Consider the following 27,129-nt stretch of genomic DNA (forward strand, 5'->3'; position numbering starts at 1 on the left):
GTATAAGAGACAGTTCCTTTCCTTGGGCCGCACGGTTTTGGGGGAAATATGAGTTAGTGGCTACCGTTGAGAGACTGAGCTCAAGGACGCGGTTTCCCAGCTTGCGTGGGAAAGCCTGACCTGGCGGCGTCGGGCCGCAGTCCCGCGTTTTCGCAGCCCCTGGAGCTGCCGCCTTCAGGTACGACGCGGCGTGCGCCTGCCGGGCCGGCCCAGGCCCTGCGAGCCGCGGCCGTGCGTAGAGAGCGGTTCTCACTCGCAGAAGAGGGCCCTGAATCGGCGCCATAACCCGCACCCGGAGTGCAGTCTGTAAAGAGTGCCTTTGAGACCGACTGCTGTCTAAGTAGAACAGGGGATGAAGGGTGCACGTGGGACCCAGCAACAGCGGGTCTCGGGCGACCTCCCCGAGAGCAGTGCCATCCGAGTGGTGGGCGGGAGCTGCGCCTCCCCTAGATGCCCAGGGAAAAAGCCGATGAGGTAGGGAAGGTTCGTGGAGGTAGCTCAGGAAGTTGTGAGGAAGAGTGTGGGACTAGAAGGGCAGTGTGGTGTTGGGGTCCCAAGACGGGAGACTAAATGAACAGCCTGAAGCCGGGAGAAGGGAGCCAGCAGAGAGAAGAGGGGACTAATGGAGGAAAGTCAGTGACTCCGTGGCATGAGTGAGAGTATTTGTTTTGGACATAGGAAAAGCACTGTCCATGTGAAAAACTCTGCAAAAGGAGGGAAGGAGGAAAAGTGGCTTGCACTTGTAGGCAACTGTGTGTTTTATTAGCATGATGCTGCTGAAGGAATTTTCTGGTAGCTTCCCTTTGATTTGTAAACAAGGAATAGAAATCATCTATGGGAGGTAAAGAGAGACTGGAATCTTAGGGCTTAAGCAACGTGGACGAGACCTAAAAGCCATTGTGGTGACACCCCAGGAATAACTCACTAGAGAGTGTGGCAGAGTTTGAGGCCAAGTACTCAAACAGGCAAGACCTAGGACCAAGTAGAGGTATCTAAATCAGGTAATTGCTGAGCAGTATGGTAAATGCCTGTAATCCCAGCAACCTGGGAGACTGAAGCAGAGGGATCACAAGTTTGAGACCTCAGTAACTTGTCTGGTTTTTTGTTTTTTGAGACACTGTCTCAAAATAAAAAGGGCTGGGAATGTAGCTCAGTAATGGTACAACGCTGGGTTCAATCCCAGGACTGACAAATAAATAAATCAGGTAATCAGGAAACGAAAATCTATTGCAACTCTCTCGTATTTATTTATTTATTTATTTTTAATTTTCTTTTTGTAGTTGTAGATGGACAGAATGCCTTTATTTTATTTGTGTATTTTTATGTGGTGCTGAGGATCAAACCCAGTGCCTCATACATGCTAGGCAAGCACTCTACCACTGAGCTACAGCCCCAGCCCTTTCGTAAGTATTTATAAAGCCACGCTTCTTGGCATTGCAGTAGATGCCATGCTAACACTGTCTTGACCCAAATCTGCCTCCACATTTTTCTGAATTTGACAGTGGGTGTTCACTTGTAGCTATCTCACTTCACATACATGTCTAAAACTAAGTCCATGGTCTTGATCCCCCAATTATAGCAAAAGATATCACCACAAGTAAGAGAATTGTTTTGTGATGATCAAGGGGTGAATTCACTAAAAAGATGTAACAATCCTAAACATATATGTGCCTAATAGCAAAGCTCTAAAATATCTGAACCAAAAACTCAGAACTACAAGAAGAGAGGCCAATCACAATTGTAGTGGGAGGTTGATGTAGTTGGAGAGTATTTTTTCCTCAATAAATGACAAGAGGGGCTGGGGCTGTAGCTCAGTGGTAGCGTGCTCACCTAGCATACATGAGGCACTGGGTTCGAGCCTCACCACCACATAAATGTAAAATAAGGATACTGTGTCCATCTAAATCTTAAGAATAAACATTTAAAAAAGTAAATAGAAATAAATGACAGGTACCCAGAAAATCACTAATGATACTGTAGACTTGAACTACCAAGCAGCTTGAGCTAATTAATATAAACATTTATAAAATGTCCCTACAATAATATAAATTGGTGTCTGACTATTTTTTAAAAATACACTGTTGAAATTAAAAGACAGCTCAGACTTGGAGAAAATATTTGCAAATTGCCTATGTGGTAATAGACTTGTATATGAAATACATGTAGAGGAAAGTGAGTTCTATATGTCTTCAGGGTAGTCTATTTGTCTTCTGTCCAGTCTTGGGATTGGGTACACAAGGCTCTGGTGTAGTCCTGGTTTCTTCAGGTATACCTCCCAGTTTGAGCCTCATGAGGCGGCCTTCTCAAACTCCTTGCAATTTGCTGCATGCCAGGCTCTCCCTGTTACACAGAGATAGTTCTTTCTGGCTTTTCATTAATTCTCACAGTGATATTTAAGGATTAAAAGAGACGTCAAGTATGAACTACTTGGGACAATGCTTGATGTTTAAGATATGCTTAATAAAGGCCTCTTACTGTTCTTATGTCCCTTGTTGGAAGTGTCTCCACACTCAGCTCTAGCATCTCCCATACTGAGGACTCCTGACAGTCTCTGCAAGAAACCTCTTGCTTTCCCACTGCGCCATCTGTATCTCTAGTCCTGTCTTTTCTTCATTGGCATGTGTCATAAAAACTTGCATGCAAATGTGTAGATGACATGGTTTGAGCACTTAAAGACTAGGCATTAGGTTGTGTTTTTTTTAACTGGTGCAGTTCATAAAACTGTTTTAACCACTTGTAAGCACACAACCCAGAGACAGGAACCCCTTCACTCCTCCACTCCTCCGTGCAGCTTCTCCACCCATCGCCAGACTTTTCCTCTTGCAAAGCCGAAACTCCCTGTTATGCACCAACTCACCCATTCCACTGAGCCCCTGGTGCCCACTGCTTTACTTCCTGTTCCTATGGGTTTGACTGCTCTGGGGTGTCCCATGCAAGTGGAGCCGTACAGTATTTGTCTTGTGCAACTGGCTCGTTCCACATTGGAGTGTCGTCCCAGTCCTTCCATGTGATAGCATGTGTCAGGACTTTGTGATGCTCCATTCAGAAACCAAGATGGAGGCTCCGGTGCCTTCTGCCTCTGGGCTATTGTGAGCAGCCCTGGGATGAGCTTGGGTGCATGGGCATCTCTGTAAGTCCCTGCTTTTGACTCTTGGATGTGTACCAGAGAAGGAGTTGCCGGACCTGGTGGTGGGCTGTTCTTGGTTTTGTGAGCCAGGCAGCTGCACCACTTTGTGCTCTACCAGCAGGGCGCAGGTTCCAGTTTCCTCTGTCTTTGCCAACACTTCCTTGTTTTGTTTCATTGCCAGCCTGGAGGGTTGCTGTCTCATCGGGGTCTAATTGTAACAGTTCTTTAAATATTTTAGATGTTATACCTTGCTCAGATAGTGGTTTGCAAATGTTTTCTCCCATTCTGGGAATTGTTTTTATTAATTTTGTCCTGTGGTGCACAGAGGTTTAAAATTGAACGGTTGTGGCAACCTCTTCAAAAGTGAGCTTGGATAGGCTTGGTGGCAAGCACCTATAATCCCTGTGGCTCGGGAGGCTGAGGCAGGAGGACCACCGGTTCAAAGTCAGCCTCAGCAACTTAGTGAAGCCCTAAGCAACTTAGCAAGACCCTGCCTCTAAGTAAAACAAAAAGAGAGGGCTAGAGAGGGGGCTCAGTGTTAAGCACCCCTAAGTTCAATCTCTGGTACAAAAAAAAAAAAATGAGATTGGTTTGACCATAGTATTTACTTCTGAACCCCATGCCATTGGGCTACATCTTTAGGCCACAACTGGGAGCAACTCCACTGTGTGGAGTCCATAGTGCTCGGTCACTGAGCACATGAACAGTTGGTCCACACAGAGTAAGTAGTTATGACACAGCAGGAAAAGAGCTCAGTGCCTCCCCCAGCCATGTGCCACGGCATTTGGGAAAGGCAAAGCTGCAGTGACAGAGCTGCCAAGCTTGCCATGTGGGAGAGTTCCATGAGGACTGGGAGCGGGGGACCAGGGTTCCAATTGGGACTGGTCACTTACCCACGTCCATTTCTCAGAAGCTCAGAACTGCATCCCAGAAGAGTGGCTTGGACCATACGTTGGATAGGAGTGAAGGGGAGGTGGTCCAGAGCCGCCTCCCGCTCTCCTTCTGTCCTGGCACCGCAGTCCATGTGTTCCTGAGGGTTCTGCCTTACATGTTGACACCCTCGTCAGAAGGTCACTGCGTAATGCTGTCTGCATCTTTTTAATTGTAGTTGGACACAATACCTTTATTTTTATTTATTTATTTTTATGTGGTGTCAAGGATTGAACCCAGTGCCTCATAAGTGCTAGGTGAACGCTCTGCTGCTGAGCTACAACCCCAGCCCCTGCTGTCTGCACTTGCAGCTGATGTTTTTAGTTCTGTGTCTCTAGATCTGCCTACTTGCTCATACTTTGTTTAATGGCTTAATAATTAATTGTGTTTACTTTTTTTCCCTCAGTGCTGGGGATGGAACCCAGGGCCTCACGTGCTAGACAAGTGCCCCACCATGAGTGACACCCTGGCCTGTGTTTCACATATATTGTTAACGGAGGCTTGCTTGGTGTGGACCTCAGGCCTCTCTGGAAACTGAGCTCCCCTGCAGGCATGCTTCTTCAGCTGAGGGCTGTGGCTCTGCTAATGTCCCCAGGATGCCAGATGTTTCCTACAACCTCACTAGCTCTTCTGACTGACAGCTTACCACTTTCTGGCTGCCAGGCAGGCCATCTAACACTAAGCTCCACCCAGCCCTGACTACATGTTTATCCAGTTTGGTTTCCTCACTGGAAACTGCCAGTCAGCCTCCTTTGTTCATCTTGGGGTGGGCTTCTGATTGTGTCTGGTGTCAGTTTCCTTGTTTGAGCAGCATGTGGTGGTTCCCCTTACCTCTTGTCTTTGGCAGTCTGTCTACTGATACTCTGGCCAAGGTGAGCAGCATCCTCTGCTGGGCTTTGGGAGGTACTGGGAGTTGAAGGTAGGGGTACTCTACCACTGAGCTATATCCTCAGCCCTTTCTATTTTTTAATTTTACTTATTTTTTTTTTTTCTGTGCCTTAGAAAATGGGCCCTGAAGCAAACCCTTCATCCTTCATCAACATTGATCTTCTCCACCCTCTGGATCTGGGTAGTTCCTGGGCGGGGTTGGCTCTTTCTCCAGGACCTTGGGCATCAGCCTCCCTCTCTCTGAGGAACTGATCTCCAGGCACATTTTGGCCCCTGGCTGTTGCCAGACCTATTCCTCTCCCTGAATCCCAGCTTCAGCCTCCTTGCCACATTCCCATCCCCTGTCACCCAGCTGTGGTGGGGGCCCTGGGTCCAGTGTGGAGTCCACAGGGCTCAGCGCTGTGCTGCCCAGACGCCCACCAGCTCTGCTCCAGGATATGAGCACACTCTGTCTGGAGTCACCCTTGTCTTCCAGAGCCTACTCCTGACGTTGACAGTGTCCTGGGAGCTCTGAACCAAGGCGGTGTGCCATGGGGGCATTTGTTGGGTGTGCACATTGGTCCTGATGCTGTGATCTCGGGACCCAAGGGCACCCACTCCTTTTTCTTGTTTAGGACCAAAACAGCTCATAGGATAGAGTCTGCTGTTGGGTTCAGGCATTCTAGGCCCTTCCCTGGTGATGAGGGTGCTAAGCACCCACCTGTGTTGTGTGGGCCTTCCCTTCCTGCCTGCTCCTCTAGGGGAAGCAGGCACAGCATGTCCCTCACCCCAGTCACCAAGCTTAGGCTTAGTGATGGAGTCTCAGGCTGAAGCTTAGCCTGGAGGGTCTTCCCCACTCTCCACACCCAGCTTCTATTCCTGTGCCCCCTGGCTAAAGCCTGTAAGGCAGCCCCTGGGAGCAACCCACTGGCATGCTCAGAGCTGTGCTTCCTTCTAGGCTTTTGTGGCCACTGGGCAGTGGCCCCATCATGTCTGGGCCCCAGACTCCTGAACACACACTGGATGCCCAGGGTGACTCATCCCTATGCAGGAAGGATGAGGACATCAGGGAAGGGACCCAGAGCTCCCACCGCATGCTGGGTTTCAGTGACGCACTACTGTCCATCATCGCCACAGTCATGGTAAGTGTGGAGCCCACTTCAGGCAGGTGGAGGCACCCATCCCTGGCCCTGCTGCCAGCCCAAGAAACATCTGGTTTCTTTTTGTCTTTGTTCTTCAGATCCTTCCTGTGACCCACACGGAGATCTCCCCAGAGCAGGTACCAGGAGCATGCTGTGTAGTGCAGGGGGACAACCCACTTGGTCTGGGGGCGTTGGGCAACAGGGTGGGCACCTGCTTCCTCCTGGTAGGGTCACTGTCTGCATAAGTTGGGGCGGTTGGGGTTGGGCCCAGGCTTCTGCAGTGAAGACCTGTCTCAGCCTGAATGGAGAAGGAAGTGTCCTGGTGGGAGGGAGCTCCCCAGATCCAGAGATCAGGCTGCCTCAGCAGAGGCACATCCACCTGGCATGTGCACCAGGCCCATCTGGGGGTGAGTGGGGAAAGGGTGTAAAAGCTTTTCCGATTAGAGCCAGCTTTACTGGACTATTCCTGACTAAAGAGAGCAACATGTGACTGATCACAGCAGAACAGTTTGGAAGGCCTGTGGGAGCATGCATGCACCTTGTCTCCTATCTGCCCGTGTGACAGGGTGGTCACAATGCCAGACTTGTTTGGGGTGCTGTGAGGCGCAGAGGGATGTGCTGGCCCAGCAAGGCTGACGTCCAGCCGCCTACAGGCTGAACTGGATGACCTGGGAAGCCCCACAGCTACTTGGATTTGGTTTTTGCACTGTGAAGAAATGATGAAGCACTTTCCATAGAGTTGTAGTAGAAATGTGCGTCCAGCCTGACACAGCTCTCTGGAGGAGATCCTAGCATTGATTGCACCAGGTGCCTGGCAGTCCCAGTGGAAAGTGCCCACCAGCAGCTGTTCAGAAAAGCCATGCCCCACAGGGTCAGTGGTAGTTCTGGGGCCTACTATGGGAAGCCCATGGTTTGGCTCCAGCCAGTATGTGCTGAGGTGTTTCCTTCACGAGAGGCCCAGATCAGCATCCTGTGAGACCACAGGGGCAGCTTCCCAAGCAGCAAGAAAACTCAGCTGTTCAGGCCCACTCTGACCCCACCGCCGCTGGGCCACTTGTGTTCTCTGCATGGAAACTGGGACTTCTTGATGCTGAGTCTTTCTGTTTCCTCGCTGGGTCTCAGAAAGCTCCTAAGAGTCCACGGGTGCAGGCAGAAACACTCTGGGAAGGAGAGAAAGGTGCTGGACCAGCGATCCTCCCTGACACTGGGCTTCCTGGACTGCTCATGTGTTATCATGAAGACCGTCAACTTTGAACACTGCGATTCAGAAGCACAGTGCACTCAGGGAAGGGTACCTTCGGAGATGATACCCAGAGCCCAGGAGACAGTGGGCAACCTGCGCCTGCCAGGGTCTTGAGCCAACACTGACAGCCTTTGAGAGGTCATCAGTGACCTTGTGAAAGGGCTGCAGGGCTCATTGGGCCCTTTGCCCCCTACCTTTCCGCCATGAGATGGGGAGCCCGCTGTCCAAGGCACTCCTGCAACTCTGAACCATGAGGCCTGTATTGTGGGCTTTCTAAACCCCAACATGACAGCTAGAGGCTCACCCTAAGGGGAGTGGAGGGTCATGGGAGGGGGTGTGGCCCCCAGCAGGCAGAGCCTGGGTGCTCCAAGAGGTCTCACCGCACTCCAGTGAGGCCATGCCCATGCGTCGAAGGCTACCTGGGTTACCTATGACTGTGCCTAATGGCAGTGCTCTTTTGTTCTAGCAATTTGACAAAAGTATACAGAGACTTCTAGCAACCAGGATTGCTGTCTACCTGATGACATTTCTAATTGTGACTGTGGCCTGGGCCGCACACACCAGGTAGGGACCGGGCTTCTTTGAGGTCAGGTCACCTTTTGACTCACTTAGGCAGTGAGCCACACCATTCTCAAGGTATATGTGGGCCCCTCACGTCATCATGGGTGAGAGTGCCAGGGTGGATAGGTCACCCCTTTCTCCATCATCCCCAGTTCTTTCTCTGAACCTCCTGCCTGGGTTCCCACACACATGCTCCAAGGCAAGTCTATTTCCGCAAACATATAGCACTGCCCACTGGTAGTCCAGACACTGGGTGTGGGTGCCCAAGGTGTCCTGCTCGACCCCAGAACCAGGATGGAGCCTGGCAGGAGGGAGCAAGCTGCCAACCCCTCCAGCCCCTGTTCCAAGCCCACAGGTAGTTCTCCAGGGCCTGAGCTTTATCTTGGGGAGGAAAAGGCCCTGATCCAGGGGTTACTGCCCAACCTACAGGGCCCCCAACCACTGGCAGGGGAGCAGGGACAGGAGGCACCCAGAGGTGGAGCTGGAAGTAGATGCTTCCATCCTAGGTTACAGACCAGCCTATGGAAGGGAAGCACTTGCCAGGAAGGCTGGGGTGCAGGAAAATGCACCCATTCCATCAGGTGTTGGCACTGGGCCAGATACCTCTGGCGTTGTTTGTTGTATACTGCCCTCAGTGGACAACCACTTTGGGAGATGTAGCATGGACCTCGGAGTCCAAGCTCCAGGGGTGGGAGGTCTCTTCTCCTCAGCCTCCCTGGTGTACCGAGTGCTCAGGAGGCTCTCAGGGGATGTTGCAAAGTATGTGGGCTGTGAGCTCTGCCAGGGGCTGTACCCACTATGGAGGACATTTCCTGAGTGGGGTTCAGGGGCCCCATGAGGGGCTTCCAGATCTGCTGTGTGCATCTGCCTGAGCATGGTCTTCTGCACACCTGGTTGCAGTGCTCAGCAGGTCACCAGAAGAGCTTCCCAACTCAAGGGGGCCATAGTCCTTGCTATTTAGCTTTTCAGCAAATGCTGCAGCACCAGGTTGGCCCTGTGTCCCTGTCCCTAGGCTCGCTGCCCAGCCCAGGAGAAGGCATGGTTCACAGTGGACAGGGGACATGGTACTTGGGTACCCTAAGCTGGCGTCAAGCTCTGACAGGGAAACCTGGGGCATGGACCAGGTGGGCTGGGGCCTCAGAAACAAGACCCTTGGCCAATTGTGCTCACTCATGTTGCCTGTGATGAAAGCTGTCTTTTTTGCTGTTGGTGTTTTGGTACCGGGGATTGCACTCAAGGAGACCTACCCACTGAACCACACCCCCAGCCCTATTTTGATTTTTATTTAGAGACAAGGTCTCACTGAGTTGCTTAGCCCCACACTTTTGCTGAGGCTGGCTTTGAACTCGTGATCCTCCTGCCTCAATCTCCCAAGCCGCTGGGATTAATTTTTTTGTTTGTGTCAAATAGTCTCAGGACAAAGCAATTTCTCTATTAAATAGGCAGCTCCACAGGTTTAGGGTTTGAAACCCCTGAAAACAATGGGAAAGAAGGATTTCCTCTCTTCGAAATGGATTTTGTGCACAAGGCCTGAAGAGTGAATTCACTGCATGATGGAACTTTATGTACACATATCCAGAGCCGGTTTTTCAGCCTTCTGGCAGAAGCTGCACAACATTTCAAGAGAGCTTCAGCTGGGGCAAGCCACATGTGCCTCTTGCACCTCGAACAGGCAGGTCACATTCAGAGGCTCCCCTCCCAGCAAGGCCTCCCCTGAAACCCAACCCAAGAGCCCCCCTAGCCCTCCAGATCCCAGGTTCCACAGGATGAGCCTGATGCAAAGACACACTTGGAAAAGACTCCTCCAGAGCCACCCATTGTACACGTTTGGCTCTTACTCTTCAAAGCAATATGCTTTAAATAGCAAAACAACAGGAAGAATATGTGAGAATGAAGAGGGTGATTTCCAGGGAATTTATGATTTTGAATTTTCTTTCATACACTGGGTAGGATTTTACATTTAATCCTAAATGACATCTTTTAGCTGGGTGTGGTGGCACATGCCTATAATCCCAGCAACTCAGGAGCCTGAGGCAGGAGGATCGTGAGTTCAAGGCCAACCTGGGAAATTTGGTGAGACCCTGTCTTAAAAATTAAATAAGACTGAGGATGTAGTTCAGTGGTTAAACATCTCTGGGTTCAACCCCTGGTTACCTCCCCACCCCCAAAATCATCTTTTAATGATATTTAAACTAGAAAATACCGGAGCAAATGTGTGTGTGTGTAATTTTATTGGAACCACATTTGATGAGTGCCCCATCTTCTCCTGTTCTTTGTAGATTATTCCAGGTTGTTGGGAAAATAGACGATACACTTGCCTTGCTCAACCTGGTGAGTTTTTTGTTTTTTGGGTTTTTTTTGTTGGTGGTGGTGGTGTTTTTTTATCCTTTTGGGAAATGATTTTGGTTTATAATTTAACCCTCCCAAGAGGACTGAGAGTGTATAGCTGGCTGCTTCTCTCTTATCCTCTGGTACCTCGGAACCTGAACTCTGTCCACACCTGGAAGCTCCTTGGACATCCCTTGCACCACAGGGGGCTGCACCCTTCCCCAGCCCACATAGAGCTGGGGGTGCTAGGCCTGCCTGTGGAGAGGGCTGAGATGAGCCAGGAAGGCACAGGCTTCTCAGGTCTGACACTTGCTGGCCCACCGTCCTGTCTTGGGAGGGGCCTAAGCTGGCCCCTTCTGGAGTGGTGAGGGGGCAACTAGCACCATCCAGGCTGCATCGATGTGACCTCCCTCCCTCCTCTCCAGGCCTGCATGATGACCATCACCCTTCTGCCATACACAGTAAGTAACAGCCTGCTCCCCAGACATGCCCAAGACGTGCTGAGCTCCACCTGGGTTTGACTGTCCTTGGAAATGCAGACCGGCAGATGATTCTGGGCCTTGGGGGCTGCATAGAGGAGAGAACTTCCAGGGGGAGTCTGGCTGGGGGCCTGGGGCTCTGAAGGCAGGGCCCCCACTCTGTCGTGGCCTTCCTCCACTCAGAGTCTCCACAGACCCAAAAAGCTCTCATACTCAGTGCTGACCTGGCCTGCTGGTCTGTATGTGCTGGGCCAGAGAATTGGGATCTGGGGGACTTCAAAGGCCTGTAGCAGTGGATGGAATTGCTCCCGTGGGGGCTGCGGACAGATCTGCCACACCCTGTATGTCTCCTCCCATGATAGTCCTCCTCAGCACAGAGCAGGGAGACCAGGAGGCTCATTGTGTCCCAGCTCCTAGACTAATGAACTTCTGCATTACTCCTTGTTTTGGACAGTTTTCCTTAATGGTGACGTTCCCTGATGTGCCACTGGGCATCTTCCTGTTTTGTGTGTGTGTGATCGCCATTGGAGTTGTGCAGGTAAGGCATCAGGAGCCTGCAGGGATGTATGTGAAAGAGACAAAGAGATGGTCATGGGGGCAAGCAGGCGAGGCGCCAGTATCCTGACCCCATGTCCCCAGGAGCTCAGGTCCTGCCGTGGATACTTGGGGTGTGCATGCCTGAGACCCCTGTCCTTGCTGAGCCTAAGAAGGGCCTCACAGTTGCATCAGGTGCAGGGCCAGGACTCCCATCCCTGGTGTTTCCCTAGAGCACTCCAGTGCGAGCCTGCCTTAGGTGCCCTCCCCCGAGCCCCTGCAAGAAGCCAGCTTGCCTGGCCATGCCCCTCTGCTCATAGAGGGTGCCCTGTGGCCTGCCTCTCCCACAGGCACTGATTGTGGGGTATGCTTTCCACTTCCCACACCTGCTGAGCCCGCAGATCCGGTGCTCCGCCCACAGGGCCCTGTCCCGAAGGCACATCCTGCACCTTGTCCTCCGTGGTCCAGTGCTGTGCTTTCTTGCGGCCATCTTCTCCCTCTTCTTCTTCCCTGTGGTGAGTGTTGGGGCACCCCAGGGAGGGCACAGCCGGGGCACTGAGATGCTTTTTTTCAGCCAGCAGCTAATTCTAACAGGAGTAAGAGTGGTGGTCTGGCAGTGCGCTGTTCACACAGGACCAAGAGCTGCAGAACAAGCTGCTCCAGAGTTGGCCTAGGAAGCTCACTGTGGCTCCGGGTCTGCTTGAGCGTTGTTGAAGTACATGGAGTTTTTAATCCAAATTATCCTAAGAATTATGAACAAAATAACTGACATTTTCATAAACATTTAATAAGCATTCAAGAGGATTCCAAGTTTAAAACAGGCTAAGGTGAACTTGGTGGTGCATGCCTATAATAGAGACTCAGGAGGCTGAGGAAGAAGACTTACAAATTCTGGCCTGCCTCAGCAACTTATAAGATCCTGTCTCAAAAAATAAAAAGTCCTGAGGATGTGACTTAGTGGTAGAGCCCCTTTCATTCAATTCTGGGTTAAAAAGTAAATAGGCTGGTAAGGGCCTGTGGCAGCAGCCAAGCAGGGTCCAACCCTCTGGCCAAGGCAGAGCAGAATCATCTGGAGAGCACCAGGCAGGTAGGCCTTGGTGGGGCCTCAGGTGAGGAAGCAAAGAAGAAAGGTGAGCATTACGGTGTGAGGCCCTGGGCCTGTGGCCGGCCGTATGACTTGGTCCCTTTCATGAAACAGGAGGGAGGAGGGGCAATGGTCTTGAGTGGGGAAGCCAGGGGTAGGCAGCAAGACAGGAGTGAGGGGCAGCAGTTGGAGGCGAGTCTTAGCTTCAGAGGTGGGACAGTCCCCTTCTAGGGGTACACCCAGGGTGGTCCATGTGGCATGAATGTCTCATGAAGGCAGGGCATAGGCATTGGCGGAACAGGAGACTACATGAGGTTTCTGGATCTCTCCTTGCTGCATTCTGATCAGAATTCCTTCTTGTTATCCAAAAATAGTATACTGAGGGGCTGAGCCTGAGGTTGCTCACTATGGCCCCTTGGGCTATCCCACTCTTGGCTGTCGTGGATGGTGCTGCCTTGAGCACAGCCTCTTCCAGCCTCTGCTCTCAATTCTGTGCACATGCCCAGAAGGGGCCCTGCTGTACTGCGCAGTCCCCTTCTCCCCCTGGAGCCGCTGGGCATGTTTCCTGAGAACAGTGGCCTTGAGGCTCTCTGGCTTATTGGTGTGTGCATGTTGCTTCTGCCTCTCTCACAGCTGGGCGCTTGTCTTTTGTTGTGTTGTAGCAGTTCTTTGTGTGTTCTGGACACAACTCTTGGCAGGTGTATGGCTGCTGGGCGCTTTCTACCTTCCATGGCTATCCTTTACTTCATCTCCATAAAGGACAGTTCCTTGGATTTTTCCTTGTTACACATGATTTTTCAAGGATGGTAGAACTCCTGGGTGGCTGGGCTCCAGGAGGTATATGGCCCTGCCCTGGGGAGGCAGGCCCTGACTGTCGTGTCCCCACAGTCATACCTGCTGATGGTGACCGTCATCTTCCTGCCCTACATCAGCAAGGCCACCAGTTGGTGCAAAGACAGGCTTGTGGGTAGGTGTCAGTGGCAGTCCTGCACTGAGGCCAAGGGAGGCACCACAGGGGTCGGGCTGTTCATGAAGACTGCCATGTTGGGGCAAGGCACACACATGTGGTGACCCTCCCACCCCTCAGCAGCTCCACACCAGCTCCTCTCCTGGGCTATACATTCCCAGTCCCTAAGGGAAGTGGGCAGGGATAACCACACTGGCCCCACAGCCCATGGGCTGAGCCAGCTCCTCCCTCCTATGCCTGCAGGTCACAGGGACCCCCCGGCCCGCAATGCAGAGGTCTTCAGCTTCGACCTGCATGAGCCCCTCAGTAAGGAACGGGTGGAAGCCTTCAGTGACGGTGTCTACGCCATTGTGGCCACGCTCCTCATCCTGGACATCTGGTGAGGACCCAAGTGGGGGCAGCCCTGTCTCATCTTCAGGTGGCGGTGTGTCTCGAGTCCCTGGCATCTTGTCCTGGCCACACCAGAAAGGCTCAGCTTCACCTTCCTATGGGTGCAGAGCTCCCTGGGAGGGTTTCCCCAGGAACAAGAAGGCTCCTCAGGCCTTGGCCCCACCTAGGTCCCTTCAGGCATGTCTGTGGGTCTGGGCAACTTAGACTGCCATGGGAATCTGTTGGAGCTCTGATGTGAGCAGCCACTTTTATTTCCAAGTGTTTGTTTGCTTTTTCAAATCTTCCAGGCTTCCTAAGTCTCTTGACCCCTTAGTCACATCTCAGTGCACACTTTTATTGCATTAAACATTTAAAAACTTTATTTTGTTTGTTTTGGGGGTTTTTGTTTGCTTGTTTTTGCAGTACTGGGGGTTTAATCAAGGTACTCTACCACTGTGCTACATCTGCAGCCCTTTTATTTTGACACCTTGCTAAGTGCCCAGGCTGACCTCAGCCTCCCAAGTTAGCTGGGGTTATAGGCATGCACCCCTGTACTGTGAAGTTTTAAAAATTCGTAGCAAATATTTTTTGTAGTACTTGATTCCTAAAGCCTATGATCTGTTTTCTTCTGCCCTGCAGCCAGATGCTGTGGGTGGGGAAGTATGGCTGAGGGGAAGCCCATCACCATCCGCAGGTCACGTGCTCCTCCTGTGTGACCCCCAGGTTCTCCCACACACCCTTCCCCACTGCCCACAGTTTTGGAGGTGCAGGTCTCTGGCTGCCTCAGGAGCCACCATCCTCCACATTATTTGATGAAAGGTGTCTTTCTTGGGCCTGCAGGGCCAGGCACATTGTTGGAGCCTCTTATGGGTGAGGGCTGCTCCCAGCAAGGAGAGCAGAGAGCATGCCAGTTAGGTATCTGTTCCGGGTGAACTAAGGAGAGCATAAACACCTCAGCGTGCCACACACACGATACCACATCAGGAACATTTCCTGTGCAGAGGTGTCCAGGTGTCCGCCCAAGTTAGCACGGATGCTCAGCCCACCTCCCTGGGGCCTGTGGGCTCCTGGGGAGGCTGGTGCAAATGCCTGTGTTCATGCTCCTCAGCGAGGACAACGTCCCAGACCCCAAGGCCGTGAAGGAACAGTTCCGCGGGAGCCTCGTGGCAGCCCTGGGCGCCTATGGGCCACACTTCCTGGCATACTTCGGCTCCTTTGCCACAGTGGGTCTGCTCTGGTTTGCACACCACTCGCTCTTCCTGCACGTCCGCAAGGCCACACAGGCCATGGGTCTGCTCAACACCCTCTCCCTGGCCTTTGTGGGTGGCCTCCCTCTGGCCTACCAGCAGACTGCAGCCTTCGCCAGGCAGCCACGAGATGAGCTGGAGCGTGTGCGCCTCAGCTGTGCCATTGTCTTCTTCGCCAGCATCTTCCAGTTTGCCATCTGGACTGCGGCCCTGCTGCGCCAGGCGGAGACGCTGCAGCCAGCTGTGCGATTTGGTGGGCAGGAGCATGCCTTCATGTTTGCCAAGCTTGCGCTATACCCCTGTGCCAGCCTGCTGGCCTTTGCAGCCACCTGCCTGCTGAGCAGATTCAGCACAGCCATCTTCCACGTCATGCAGATTGCAGTGCCCTTCGCCTTTCTGCTACTGCGCCTCCTCGTGCGCCTGGCTCTGGCCAGCCTACGTGGCCTACGCCACCTGCGGCCAGCACAACCCCTCCGGAGCCAGGCCCCAGAGGAGGCCCAGTCCCAGCTCCTGCCTTCCTCCTGCTAGTGGAAGCTATGCCTGCCCGGGAAGGAAGCCTTGGGGGTTGGGCCAGCAGGCCCCATGGAGCTACAGTCTGGGTTTTGCCTCCATTGTGAAATATCAAGATCTGTTTCAGAGTATGCAAATTGTCCTCCTTTTTACACTATGAGGAGTTCCACAGGAACTCAGTCTCTGCTGTTAGCCACCCACTTTCCTCCTAGACTCCAACACTACCAGGAAGAACGCCCCTCTGGAACCTGAAGCCAGTGGTCCTCCTGCCCCACCGCCTGTACCCCCTGTAGCCATGCCCTGGCCCACCCTCCCATCAGTGCAGAGCTGCCCTGGTGAGACTGCAGTCCACCACCCCCTCCCCACCTGTCACAAATGAAGAAGAGATGGCCATGGAACAGTGGAGTCCAGATTCTATTCATCCTGATATAAATTAGGTCACATTCAAGGAGTGGTTAGTCAGTCACACACAGGACTAGCACACGGGGACACACACCCAGTGGGCGGACAGTCTCACGTAAATGGAGGACAAGCCACACTGACCACAACAAACAAACAATTCTTGCAAATGAGAATCAAGGCAAAAACTAGTTACACCACTAAGACGTGTTTCGGACATTACATATGACATGAACACAAGGAATGTCTATACAAGAGACCACAAGTGGCCCCCAGGACGCATTTGTGCAATTTTGGCAGAAGCAGGAGAAGGGGCTGGGCTTAATGGCACCAAGGCTCTCCAGGGCTGCAGGCCAGGCCACAGCCACTTCTGAGGTCAAGGGCCATGGCCATGCAGACCCAGTGCCAGCAGACAAAGGGAGAAGATCTGACTGAGGTCTCTTTTTTAGGGTTGGGACCTCTGGAGACTTCCCACATAGGTTTCTCGTTTCTGGTCAAACTCCTTTGGGATCTGAGGTGCAAGGGCTATCTTGGCATGGTGCCCCAGGGTGGCCCGGAAGCAGAACTGCCTGGGGGACACAGCCAGGGCAGGAAGGGAACATGGGACACTTGCTGGCAAGCAGCAGGCATGTAAAGTGCTGTGGTTGAGCCTGAGGCCTGGCGGTGGTCTACACTTCCACCAGTGCACGCCAGCCCTGCCCGTGGACTCTGGGGCCCAAGGGAATATGCTCAGGGCCCAGCCCACACTCCAACTGGGCTCAAGGTGGACTGACAGGTGTGGGAATGCCGTTCCCCTTGCCTTAGCCTTCGCCACCAGCCCTAGAGAAGGGTAGCCAGGCCCAGTCAGTACTGCACAGACCCTGCAGCCACATTCCACAGTGCAAGCTGGAAGAAAGGGAAGGCACCTTCCCACTGGGAGGGGCAGGAAAAGCTGACAGCACTTGCTACTACAGGGCCAGTAGGAGGTCCAGTAGTAGTTCCAGGGGAATGGTCAGAGTGGCACACGTGGCCCTTGTCCAGTGCTGTCCAGTTATAGTGCTCAGGTGGAGGGTTACAAAGAGAGGGTGTCGACCCCCAGGAGGGAAGCCTGGGCCCTACCTCCCGGTTCTCCCTTCCCCAGGACTTCCATGACTAACACCGGTGTGGGATCCCAGCCCCTGAGGGAACAGTGCCCACCTGCTACACAGCTGCCCTTGGGCCAAGGGGGAGATGGCCACCCGCCTCCCATCAGTGTCCACGTAACACCAGACAAGGACAAGAGCCGGAAACATCTGGGCCTGGGAAGATGCTGGGGTCCAGGTGATGGGTCCATCTGCTGGCCAGCCAGTGTGTGAACTCGGAGCAGCTGAAGACAGGAAACCAGCCTTCTTAAGCTTCTACTTAGGGTCACCCTCAAGGGCAGATGAGGTGTCTGCTCTGGCGTCCCTGGTGGTGCCAACCTTTCTGGGTCTCTGCTTGGCCTTCCTTAGCATGTGCACCTGTTTGAGATGGGGGAAGGGTCAGGATGACATAGATCACAGTCCCGGGAGCCCAGGAGGCCAATGCCCTGGATGGGGCCATCTTCAGCCCACTGCCCATCCTCAGCCAGGCCTCTTCTCTTGAGGTCCAGGACTCATGTCTTTTGAGGCCTGGCCACCCTTACCAGGATCCCATGACCACCTGGCCTCTAGGAGGCCCAGCCCACTTGAGCAGCAATGGCCGCTGCACAGCCACAGCCCACCTGGGCTTAGCCCTCATCACCATACCTTGGGACCAGCAGCTGAGATGATCATATGCCCCGGGGCCTGAACCCAGGGCTCACCATCCACCTGCACAGGAGTAGCCTTGAGGAGCGTGACTCGGAAATAGGAACCCTGGGCGATGCGGATCCCAGAGCGCAGCCCACCCTGCACCTGGCCCTGGGCAGAGACAGGCCAGGCTTAGTGGGCCCGCGGGTGCCATGAGGGCCGCCCGCTGGGCTCCCGTGCTCACCATGTGCATGACGCCTGTCACACCCACCACCTCCAGCAGCCCGTCGTCCATGCGTGGCTTCTCGAACCTCGGGTCGCTGTCTGAGCCCCACAGGTCAGCCCCTGAGCCCCAGCTGCCCCAAGAGGAGGGAGGGGCGTGCACAGATTAGGCCCAGCTGACACTGCTCAGCCCAGGCCACGCAGTCTCCTGGGAGCCCAGCCCCACACCTGGGGATGTTGATGAAGATGAGGCCCTCAATGCTGGGCAGCTCCACCTCCTGCTGTTCAACCTGCAGCCTGAGCTCCCTGTGGAGGCCGCGGGAGTGGCTGATCTTCTGTAGCCCAACCCGCACATACACACCCTTATTGTGGAACCTGCCGGAGGAGACACACCTGCGGTCACTGGCTGATGGCTGCTGCCTTGCCGACAGAAGCCCCAGCTCCTGGCCCTGCCCTTGTGGTACCTGCTGGTGAACTTGCCAGGCTCCTCCTCCCTCGCCTGGTGGAAGTCCAGGCTGAGCTCAGCATCAATGCCAATGCCACAGTAGTTACTCATCTGCACTATCTGAGGAAAAGGGTGTCAGCAGGTCACCAGCCAGCCCCCAGCACCCCAGTGCAATCCACCGCACCAGCAGCTCAGAGGAGCAGCCTCATATTCCAAGCGGGGGTGCCAGTACTCCTGCACGTGGCTGAGGAGGGAGCATTTCTGTGCACCTCAAGAGCCACCTGCAAGAGCCAAGCAGGGGGCACACTGGTACCTTGGGGGGCTCTGTGTCCTCTACACTGTTCTCGGTACTACTGGCCTCCTGGGCGTCCAGCAGGATGGTCCAGCGGTCCATAAGCACAGCATCAGCCTCATCCACAGACACAAGCACAGAGAACGGGTCTTCCCCGCTGTAGCCTGCCCCCCAGCGGAGCACTCGGCCAAGGTCATTCCCTAGGACAGAGGTAAGGCAATGACTCTCACATACCATCACAGAACAGAGCCCCCAGCACAGGACAGAAAACCCAGCACAGGCCTGGAGCAAAACCAGGGGCAGGGAGAGCCATGAGGCCCCAGTCTTCCACTCAATGGCTGGCCCCACCTGTGCCCAGGGGCAGGATGGCCACGGATGGCTCTGGACAGGCCAGACGGTGTCGTATCTCCTCCAGAGCGCCAAGCACCCAGCCCACGGTGCCATCCCCACCACACACCAGCACCCGGAAGCAGGGTACCTGGGAGAACAGATGAAACCTGCAGCAGGAAACAGCAAGTGTCCCACCACAGTGCAGCAGCTCCTTCCACATGCCTGTCTCCAGCCACATAGAGGACCTGAAGGTTCCATCTTGGAGCTCCAACTGGAGTTCCCAGTGGCCACAGATAGCAGCGGGGCCCTCCCGCCTGCAGCAGACCCTGACTCACCCAGGAAGAGGCCCCCCATTGGTCAGCTCGAAGACCTGGTGTGGGTTCAGCAGCCTGCGGAAGCTGCAGAGCAGGTCTCGGCCCTTGAGGCCCCCACTTTTGGGGTTCACGAACACAAGGAGCGGGCAGCAATCTGGGGGCAGCTTCATGTGCTGAGAAGCAGGAGGGCAGGGTCAGGGTAGGGCCAAGGTCCTTGGGCTGCCATGCAGCGTCTGCTCTGAGCCCCGAGCCCAAAGAAGGGAGGGCTGCTTCCCCACATGAGCACCGGTGCTGACCTCAGGACCACAGGCTGTGGCCAGTGGGCAGCAAGGAGGCCAGCTGGCTGCCTGGCGGTCCAGGCACAAAGGCCAGCCACACCCACCTGCCAGGCTACACAGCCCATAGGGCCCTGCTTGGTGCTGCTAGCCAGCACACCAGGCCTGGCCCTCAAAGGGCCACCCACCTACCCTTTGGAGATTGGCAGCTTCCAGGAAAAATGCTGTTTTCAGGGTGGCTACACGTCTCCCTTGAGCTGTGAGACAGAACCTGTCTCCCATTTCCCACACACAACCCCAAGACCAGCCTAGGAGTCTAGACAGTGGGCCAGGCAGCATCCCTGTGACAGGGTGGGGTGACGAGACAGACACAGGGTGGGCAGTGGCACACGGACCAGACCGTGGCTGGGCAAGGACACACTTGGGGCTTCGTGGCCCGAGGGGCAGGCAAGGCCGCCTGCACTCACCACTTACCCACTCACCCCAAGGCAGGCAGCTGACGGGAAAGAGAAAGTGGTGTCGGCCTCAGGCCCAGCTCTGCCCATGGAGCAAACAGGACGGGGCTGTGGTGTGCCTGAGCCCTGGCCTACAGGGACTGAATCCTCAGAAAGTGGGGACAGTCACCTGGCCTGGCCAGGATAGGACCAGGTAGGGAAAGGACAGGAAGGACCTATGGGCATTTCCTACTCAGTCACAGACCCCTAGACTAATTCTTTCTCCTGGGCTTATGTCGGGGGTCAAGGGCCAGGATTCAAGAACAAAATAGCTGTGGACACCTGGGCCTTGTGGGACGAGCAGGGGCAGGCAGGGCAAAGTCGCCATGGATGCCTGGGGGCCTTGAGGAACATGCAGGGGCAGGCAGGGCTGAGAGCCACAGGCCACCATGAGGGTGTGGGACGGAGGTCCAGGCTCCAGCCCTCCTGCAGCTCACCCCTGTGCTCACAGGGAGTGCTGCTCTGGCCCTGTGTCACCCTGCCACCCTCTTCCAGGTACAGGTAGGTCTTGAGGGGCGCCCCAGTGACGGGTTTACACTGGCTGGTCAAGCCCTGGGTGTGGAGCAGGGCCCCTACGGCCCCCCAAGACAGGTGGAGAGGACAGGCCAGAATGATGATGGTACAGTAACAGGCTCTGGCTCTCAGCAAGCGGCTGCTGTACAGTCAGGAGCTGCGTCCTGTGGCCTCCCCACAGCACAGAGACAGGAATCCAGAACAGACAGCCAACCCCAGCCCCCAGGAGCGGGTCTCACCCACCAGCAAGCACGGACCCTCAGACCTCGGTCCCTCTGGAGTTAAGTGGGCAGCCTTGTCCACCCTTGGCTATGGTGAGGCCTGACCAAGGTGGCACTACCAGCCCCAGCACACTCGAGGGAGATGGTGGTTGAGCGCATCCAGCCATGAGGATGGAAGATGTGCAGGTTCCACCCTGGAGAACCACGCACAGCCCAGAACTGCCCACTCACCAGCACGTCTGGGAGCACCAGCAGCGACAGCGGCCGGCCACGCACCATCGTGTCCCTGCCCAGCATGAACAAGCGCTCAGCCTCAGCAAAGCAGGCCACGTCCAGCACCACCGCACCTGCACAGGTGGCCAGAGCTCAGGGGCCTGCCCTGCACACCCACCCCACGCGCCCATGGGGCAGCTCGGGGGCCTGCCCTGTGCACACACTGCCCCATTCCCATGGTGCCCAGAGCAGGGTTTCAGTCCCCTGGTAACAGCCCCAGCTCTAGCCACAGCCATGTAGAGTCTGCGCACTGATGCTGGCATCTACAGTCAGGGGCCTCCCCACCCCAGAGTGCTTCCAAGGATGGCCAGGCTCAGTAACTGAACCCAACAGTGGGCAGTGGGCCCGTTCCCTGCACCACAATCCTCACACCCACACCCAGCATCCCCGGGTAGGCAGGTCATGGGCATGTTTGGAACCTCCCCAGCAAGAGGCAGGACCATGGCAGGAGGGGCGTGGAGAGCACAGCTGAGCCTGAGCCACACTGATGCAGGAGCATCAGAAGCCGGCAGGTATGGCTCCAAGCTCTGAAGGAGGGAGAAAGATAGCTTTTCCACCCACCTCCGGAATCTGTGGGTGCAGCTCACCTTGCGAGTTGTAGACATGGCTCACGGACACCACGGCAGCTGCAGACAGACTTGTGTCAGGGGTGCATGGTGCCAAGGCTGCCCGACTCCCCCTCCCAAAGGTATCCCACTCCAGAGCAGGGCCCTGCCCCCTGGAGGTCCAGGGACCCCACAGGGGGAAGCAGAGATCCCTGAGGAATGACAGAGGATAGGAAGCTGAGTGGGCTGTGCCTAGGGTGGGAATGGAGTCGGGGTTCAAATGGCAGGAAGGGCAGGAGAACCACCCCAGCCAGAAGCCCTGGCCAGCCCAGGGTCACACCTTTGGTGGCCATAGCCTCATGCAGCAGGTGACTGTATTCCTGGGGGGACAGGCCAGGTGGCAGGCCACCCACGAACAGAGAGACGTGTGGGGTTACGGTCCGGCTTTCGGTGACATAGAACCGTGTCTGGCTCACCTGCCGCACAGATGTCTGTAGGGAGGGCAAGGGCTGTAGGGATGCTGGGCAATGCCATCAGCGCCCACTCCCCATCAACCAGGGGCAACAGAAGTAAGAAGGGCACCAGGGCTGCCTTCCTCTGGGTGAGCCCTGCCCCCCTCAAGGAACTGGGGCAGTCTGTGGCTCAAGGCCCTCTTGCTGGGTGACGATGTTTCATGGAGGGCACTGCCAGCCAGGGCAGTCAGTTGCCTGCTAGGAAGGAGACACCCCTCTGTGGGGCAAAGGCCATGGCTAAGGGCCACAAGTACACTGGGGCCAGTGTCCACACCCACTGACCTGCCGGATGTCCCGAAGCCGATCAAGCAGGGGCTCCTCATCTGCTAGCACTGTCCGCTGGACTGTGGGGTTGAGGGGCACAGCTCATTACGGGTGGGCTCCTCCCTACATCAGCCAACAGCCACCCTGAGAACCCAGGCATATGGGGACATAGGCAAGACCAGCCCCAACATCCTGAGGACAGGCTTGGGAGGCCCGGGATGTGTGTAGGGCATGAGAGCACTGCCGGGCTACTCACCCACCTTGCTTGCTGCCCATGAGCACCTCGACCAGCTGGAAGCTCTCAGGACCCTCAACCTGCAAGGCAGGAAAGGCATCAGGCCTGGCCACCTCCCCAGGACACCTTAGGGGACAGCGACAGGGCCCACTGGGTAGGGAATCCCCAGGTCTGTCAGAACTAGGCGGGCCCAGCATACACACCTGGCGCCCGAACAGCGGGAGGACCTCCAGCACCACGGTCTGCGCTGTGCTCTGTGGGGTCACACGGATGGACACGTAGGCCACACCCACCCTGCAGGGGACAGGCTTGGAGCTTGGGCCCTGGGCTCCTACCCCATTCCCTCCCCCAGCTGACCCCGTGCCTTGGGCCTCACTTGAGCCAAGCTGGATAGATCTTCAGGACCTCCTGCGTCCGAGGCAAGGAACGAATGACCCAGGCCTCGGGCATGGGCTCCTGGGGCCCAGAGATTCTGCTGCCCTCCTCCTCTACAGGACCACTTAGCCCAGTCTTCCCCAGGGCCTGGGTGTCACCACTCAGTGAAGGCAGGGGCAGCGCCTGCAGCTCAAAGTCCCGAGCATCCTCAATGACACAGTAGGCCCGCAGCGCCACCTCCTGCGGGGGGTGGGGGGAAAATGATGTGGGGAGGCCTGGTGGGGTAATCGGTGTAGGGACCTGGGTGTGGCCGCTACTGGGGCCTCACAGACGTGTGGTCCTACCCTGGCCTCCCTCTTACCAGCACCTCCTGGCTCCTGGCCAGCCGCGGGACAGTCACCAGGCGGAACTGGTTTCTCCTGATGGCATCATTGCCATCAAAGATCTTCAGGGTCTGCTTGCCTGGGCCAGGAGGGAACAGTGAGGACTCCATAGGGGGAGCGTGGGGACCAGCTGATCTCTACTGGGCATTTACCTGACTCTGGAGCCACCAGGGCCTCTCTGCCCAGCACCCCGGTAGCAATTCCATCTGCTCCATCGTCCCTGTCACCTGCATATTGGACATGGATCTGTCAACGCTCTGCCAACCTGGACCCTGGTGCCCCCAAGGCCACCCACAGCCTCACCTGGCTCTGGCACCACAGCCTCAGCAATGCGGAAGCAGTGCATCTTGCTGAAATTGCGGGACAGCAGGCGCACACACGAGGGGGGCAGGACCATGGAGCGCAGGCGCCCAAACGCACACTCTGGAGCAAGCGCCGTGGAGCACACCGCATGGGCCTGGGGGACATGGGGGCGAGCCTGACGCACTGGGAAAGAGGCGGCCTCACCCAGACCAGAGAAGACAGGGGCCCTCATCCCCAAGACAGCACAGTGTAGACCAGATCCAGGAAACGGACACCTCAGCCCATCCCCAGGGCCCACCCCAACCAGGGCTATCCCAGGGCTCCACTCCCACCCAGCCCCCAGCCCATGCCCACCTGGACACCACACCACTCGCAGCGCACACCTGCCGGCACATCGGAGGACCCACACGTCTTCCTGCAGACCTCGCAGCGCGTGCCAGAGGGCAGGTTCCCCTCCCGCCAGTGGTGGTGATGTGTGTCCTGTGGAGGGAGCAGTCAGTGGCACGGCCCACCCTTGCCCAGGCCTGCCCTCACCCAGGCCCCTGCACTCACATGGTCCTGGTGTCCATCCTGGTGGCACTGGCGGCAGTCGCTGCAGGCGAAGGGCACACAGTCGGGGTGAACGTGCAGCTCACACACTGGGGGGCGGGCAGGGTTAGGGGCTCTCACCATGCCCCTGCCCCCGCCCTCCTTGCAGGCCTCCCATTCGGGGCTGGGTCCGACCCCAACCCCTGCCACCAAGGAATCCCCTTCCTACCTACCTGCCTGGGGCGTGGTGTGCACCCCTCCTTCGGAAGCTCCCCAGGCCGGCCCTGCGCCTACCCCCACTTCCCTAACAAACCATGGACTGGGGGAGGGCAGGCTACCAGAGGGCAGGCCACCCTGGGCAAGAGAGACCAGGCCCTGGGTGAGGGGCTCAGCCTGGGAGGCCAGTGGGGCCAGTGGTACCTTCACAGCGAAGTGCGGGTGCCTCCAAGCCCTTGCGACACACAGAACAGAACCTGCGCTTGTAAAGCCCCCGGGGGCCGAAGCAGTGGGCTACAGGGACCTGCAGGGCAGAGTGAGCCTCAGCCTCTGCCAGTCTGGCCTGCATCTCCTCCCTGGCTGCCGTCTCCTCCCTCCAAAGGCTCCTGAAGCCACCACCTCCAGGTCTACCCTCTGGGAGGCAGTCGGCCACAAGCACTGTGAACCTTGCCTTTCCATGATAGAGATGGAGAGGGATCCGTTCTTTTTCCAGTCCTTCAATTACCATGTGCACAGCAGAAGGGATCGTAAACAGAAAGCTTGCACGCCAGAATGGCAACCATGGGCACAGAGGCTGGTGTATATTTCTTTATCTTGTTTTTTGGTACTGGGGATTGAACCCTGGGGTACTTTACCATTGAGCTACATCCCCAGTCCTTTTTATTTTTTGAGACAGGGCCTTACTAAGTTGCCCAGGCTGGCCTTGAACTTGCAATCCTCCTGCTTCAGCCTCCTGAGTTGCTGGAATTACAGGTGTGTGCAACCATGCCTGGCTTTTTAAAAATATCTATATCCTCCAAATTTTTATCTCATATATATTTGAAATTTTTAACTTTTTTAAATTTTTTAATTTAATTTTTAATTTTTTTAAGTGAAGAGGAAACATTAAGACCAACTTTAGAATATAGCCATAAATGTCTACATGAAGGGCCACCCCAGCCAATGTGACACCCCAAGCCAGCACCTGAAGCCAGTATCCACAGGCCCTTTGGGGCTCACACATGGTATTCAAGTCATTCCCCAAACACAGCATCAAGTATCCCAGGGCAGACACCACCTGGCAGCAGGTGACCTGCATCCCGGCCCCCTTCACCCATAGGCACAAGCCCACCACACCAACAGCACTGCTGCGCTGAGCTCCAGCCCACTGCACCAACATGGTGGTCGGTGGTCCCACTGCCCACAGCCAGCTAGCAGGCAGGTAAATAAGGTGTGATGCTGTATGCAGGGCACAGGTGACCACTGATGCCATCAGTCCTCCCTAAACACTTGGCTGCCATCACCCACAAAAGAGAAGTCCCTGCACCCTGCAAAGACCTCAGCCAGGTGCCTGAACACCCCATCGAGAACCCTGAAGAGGGAATTAGATGGCCAAAACTCCTCCAGCTCCTAGGCTTGGGCCTTCTGTTTATATAAGCCTGTTACCTTGAGCATTTGTGGGCTCAAGGGCCACATCAGACAGAGCTGGTAGGTATCACAGCAGGGCAGTGAGAGTGATGCTGAATCAGAGCACCCAGCCCGAGGAGACCCACATGATGTACCTGGTACCCATGCCCACTCCTCTACCCACAACCTGAACTCTCCCAGCATCCCATTTCACCTGCTACTGGGCAGGGTGGTAGAGCATGTACCCTGTGGGACTGGCCTCCCCAGGCACGACACCTGGGGATCCACCCAGGTGCTTGGTGTCATCAATTGCTCCTTCCCTTAGATGGCTGAGCAGGATTCTGCCCTTCGCTTCTTAATCACGGTGTGACCAAGCTGACAAGTAGGACAGCCAGGCAGGCCCTGGCCCCACAAGGGCCCACACGCACTGCTAGGGTGGCACTCACCCTCACCAGGCTGGGCGCGATGCCCGTGCACGGCGTCCTCACATGCTTCAGGCACTTCTCATGGGACATGAAGTTGCAGACTGTAGGAACAAGAGCTGTGTCAGTGGCCTGGTCCTGCAGGGCAGTCACCTCCTACCCAGGAGATGAGAGGCCCCAGGACCCGGGGCCTGGCCCCTAGCCTTGCCCAGCAGGGCTACAGCAGGGCACTAGCACTCTGCCACAGGGCCTGAGTACCCATCACAGTGGATTTTGGCACAGCTGATGGAAGAGGTCCCTCCAGTGAGCTGCTGTGGTGCCTGCCCTGACGACTGGGCAGTGGAGAAGCCATTCCTGCTATCCCCATAATATGAAGCCAGGTGACGGCATTAACACAGATCCCCATGTTCCCTACCCTCATCCACGGATAGGGACTGGTGCTGTGGCCATCCTGGGAAACAGCAGGCCCAGGTCCCCCTGCACCTCTGCAGCTGGCCCTGTGAGAGGGATGGTCCTGGCCACAGCAGGCAGAGGTTTCAAAAACTTCTACACACCTACCAAGAGCAGCTGTGCCTGGGACACTCTTCCCTCCTGCTCCCACAACTGCATCCTCTCCTAACTGCTCCTGCCACATTCTATGGGCTGTGCCTAATATCTAGAGCCACACCAGGCAGGTGGGGCACCTAGCCAGGTGAGGGCTCCCAAAGGCAGGAGTTGCCAGCAGGGAGACTTCCCTAAGCCTCCAAAGACAGTGAGAACTTAAACACTGGCTAGGTGGGAAGGCCAGGACAGCACTGGGGCCAGCAGACATGGCACCCTGGTCCTGGGGAGGCAAAGTGTCCCTGGGCCTCAACAGGGGCAAAGGCTCAGCAGCAGAGAGATGATGGTCAGAAGGGGCAGAGGGCAGTCTGTCGTGGCACATTCAGAGCCAAGAGAAGACAGAGGGGCAAGGGGTCCAAGCTGGGCCCCAAGGGTAGGAAAGGTGGACAAGGCCACAGGGGCAAAGAACACAAATTCCAAAACTGCCTGGAGTGAACCTGCCCGTGGGGCCTCAAGGCAGCCCCATT

The 27,129-nt window shown here is 55.8% G+C and overlaps 2 protein-coding genes across 12 annotated transcripts; one reads left to right on the forward strand and one right to left on the reverse strand.

Moving 5' to 3' along the window:
- The first annotated feature begins 13 nt into the window (after nt 1-13).
- Nucleotides 14-15,519, forward strand: Tmem175 (transmembrane protein 175). 3 transcript variants are annotated; one of them, XM_015481849.2, is made up of 12 exons: nt 14-178; nt 5,060-5,126; nt 5,883-6,066; nt 6,165-6,203; nt 7,776-7,873; nt 10,150-10,201; nt 10,624-10,659; nt 11,132-11,215; nt 11,562-11,726; nt 13,184-13,262; nt 13,506-13,641; nt 14,740-15,519. In XM_015481849.2, exons 3-12 carry the CDS (start codon nt 5,914-5,916, stop codon nt 15,404-15,406), a joined length of 1,509 nt encoding a protein of 502 aa, XP_015337335.1. In that variant the 5' UTR covers nt 14-178; nt 5,060-5,126; nt 5,883-5,913; the 3' UTR covers nt 15,407-15,519. The 3 variants fall into 3 exon arrangements, with proteins under 3 accessions (XP_015337335.1, XP_015337333.1, XP_048639972.1); XM_015481847.2 differs by lacking the exon at nt 5,060-5,126; XM_048784015.1 differs by lacking the exons at nt 14-178; nt 5,060-5,126 and adding an exon at nt 207-474.
- Nucleotides 15,520-15,783: 264 nt separating this feature from the next.
- Dgkq (diacylglycerol kinase theta) lies at nt 15,784-26,167 on the reverse strand. 9 transcript variants are annotated; one of them, XM_048784002.1, is made up of 23 exons: nt 26,087-26,167; nt 24,459-24,558; nt 24,063-24,148; nt 23,894-23,990; nt 23,511-23,664; nt 23,360-23,434; nt 23,186-23,286; nt 22,826-23,064; nt 22,653-22,743; nt 22,475-22,529; nt 22,233-22,294; nt 21,779-21,929; nt 21,455-21,519; nt 20,852-20,967; nt 19,867-19,888; nt 19,139-19,290; nt 18,822-18,970; nt 18,495-18,673; nt 18,201-18,301; nt 17,965-18,111; nt 17,759-17,870; nt 17,533-17,685; nt 15,784-17,265 (listed from the first exon to the last, which is right to left on the reverse strand). In XM_048784002.1, the coding sequence occupies exons 3-23, from the start codon at nt 24,077-24,079 to the stop codon at nt 17,164-17,166; spliced, it is 2,340 nt and encodes a 779-aa protein (XP_048639959.1). In that variant the 5' UTR covers nt 24,080-24,148; nt 24,459-24,558; nt 26,087-26,167; the 3' UTR covers nt 15,784-17,163. The 9 variants fall into 9 exon arrangements, with proteins under 9 accessions (XP_048639959.1, XP_048639956.1, XP_048639955.1 ...); XM_048783999.1 differs by having other exon boundaries at nt 24,063-24,102; nt 26,087-26,166; XM_048783998.1 differs by having other exon boundaries at nt 22,471-22,529; nt 22,653-22,703; nt 23,865-23,990; nt 26,087-26,166.
- Between the last annotated feature and the right edge of the window lie 962 nt (nt 26,168-27,129).

This window comes from Marmota marmota, unplaced genomic scaffold (genome assembly GCF_001458135.2).
Source record: "Marmota marmota marmota unplaced genomic scaffold, marMar, whole genome shotgun sequence".
NCBI classification, from domain to species: Eukaryota; Metazoa; Chordata; class Mammalia; order Rodentia; family Sciuridae; genus Marmota; species Marmota marmota.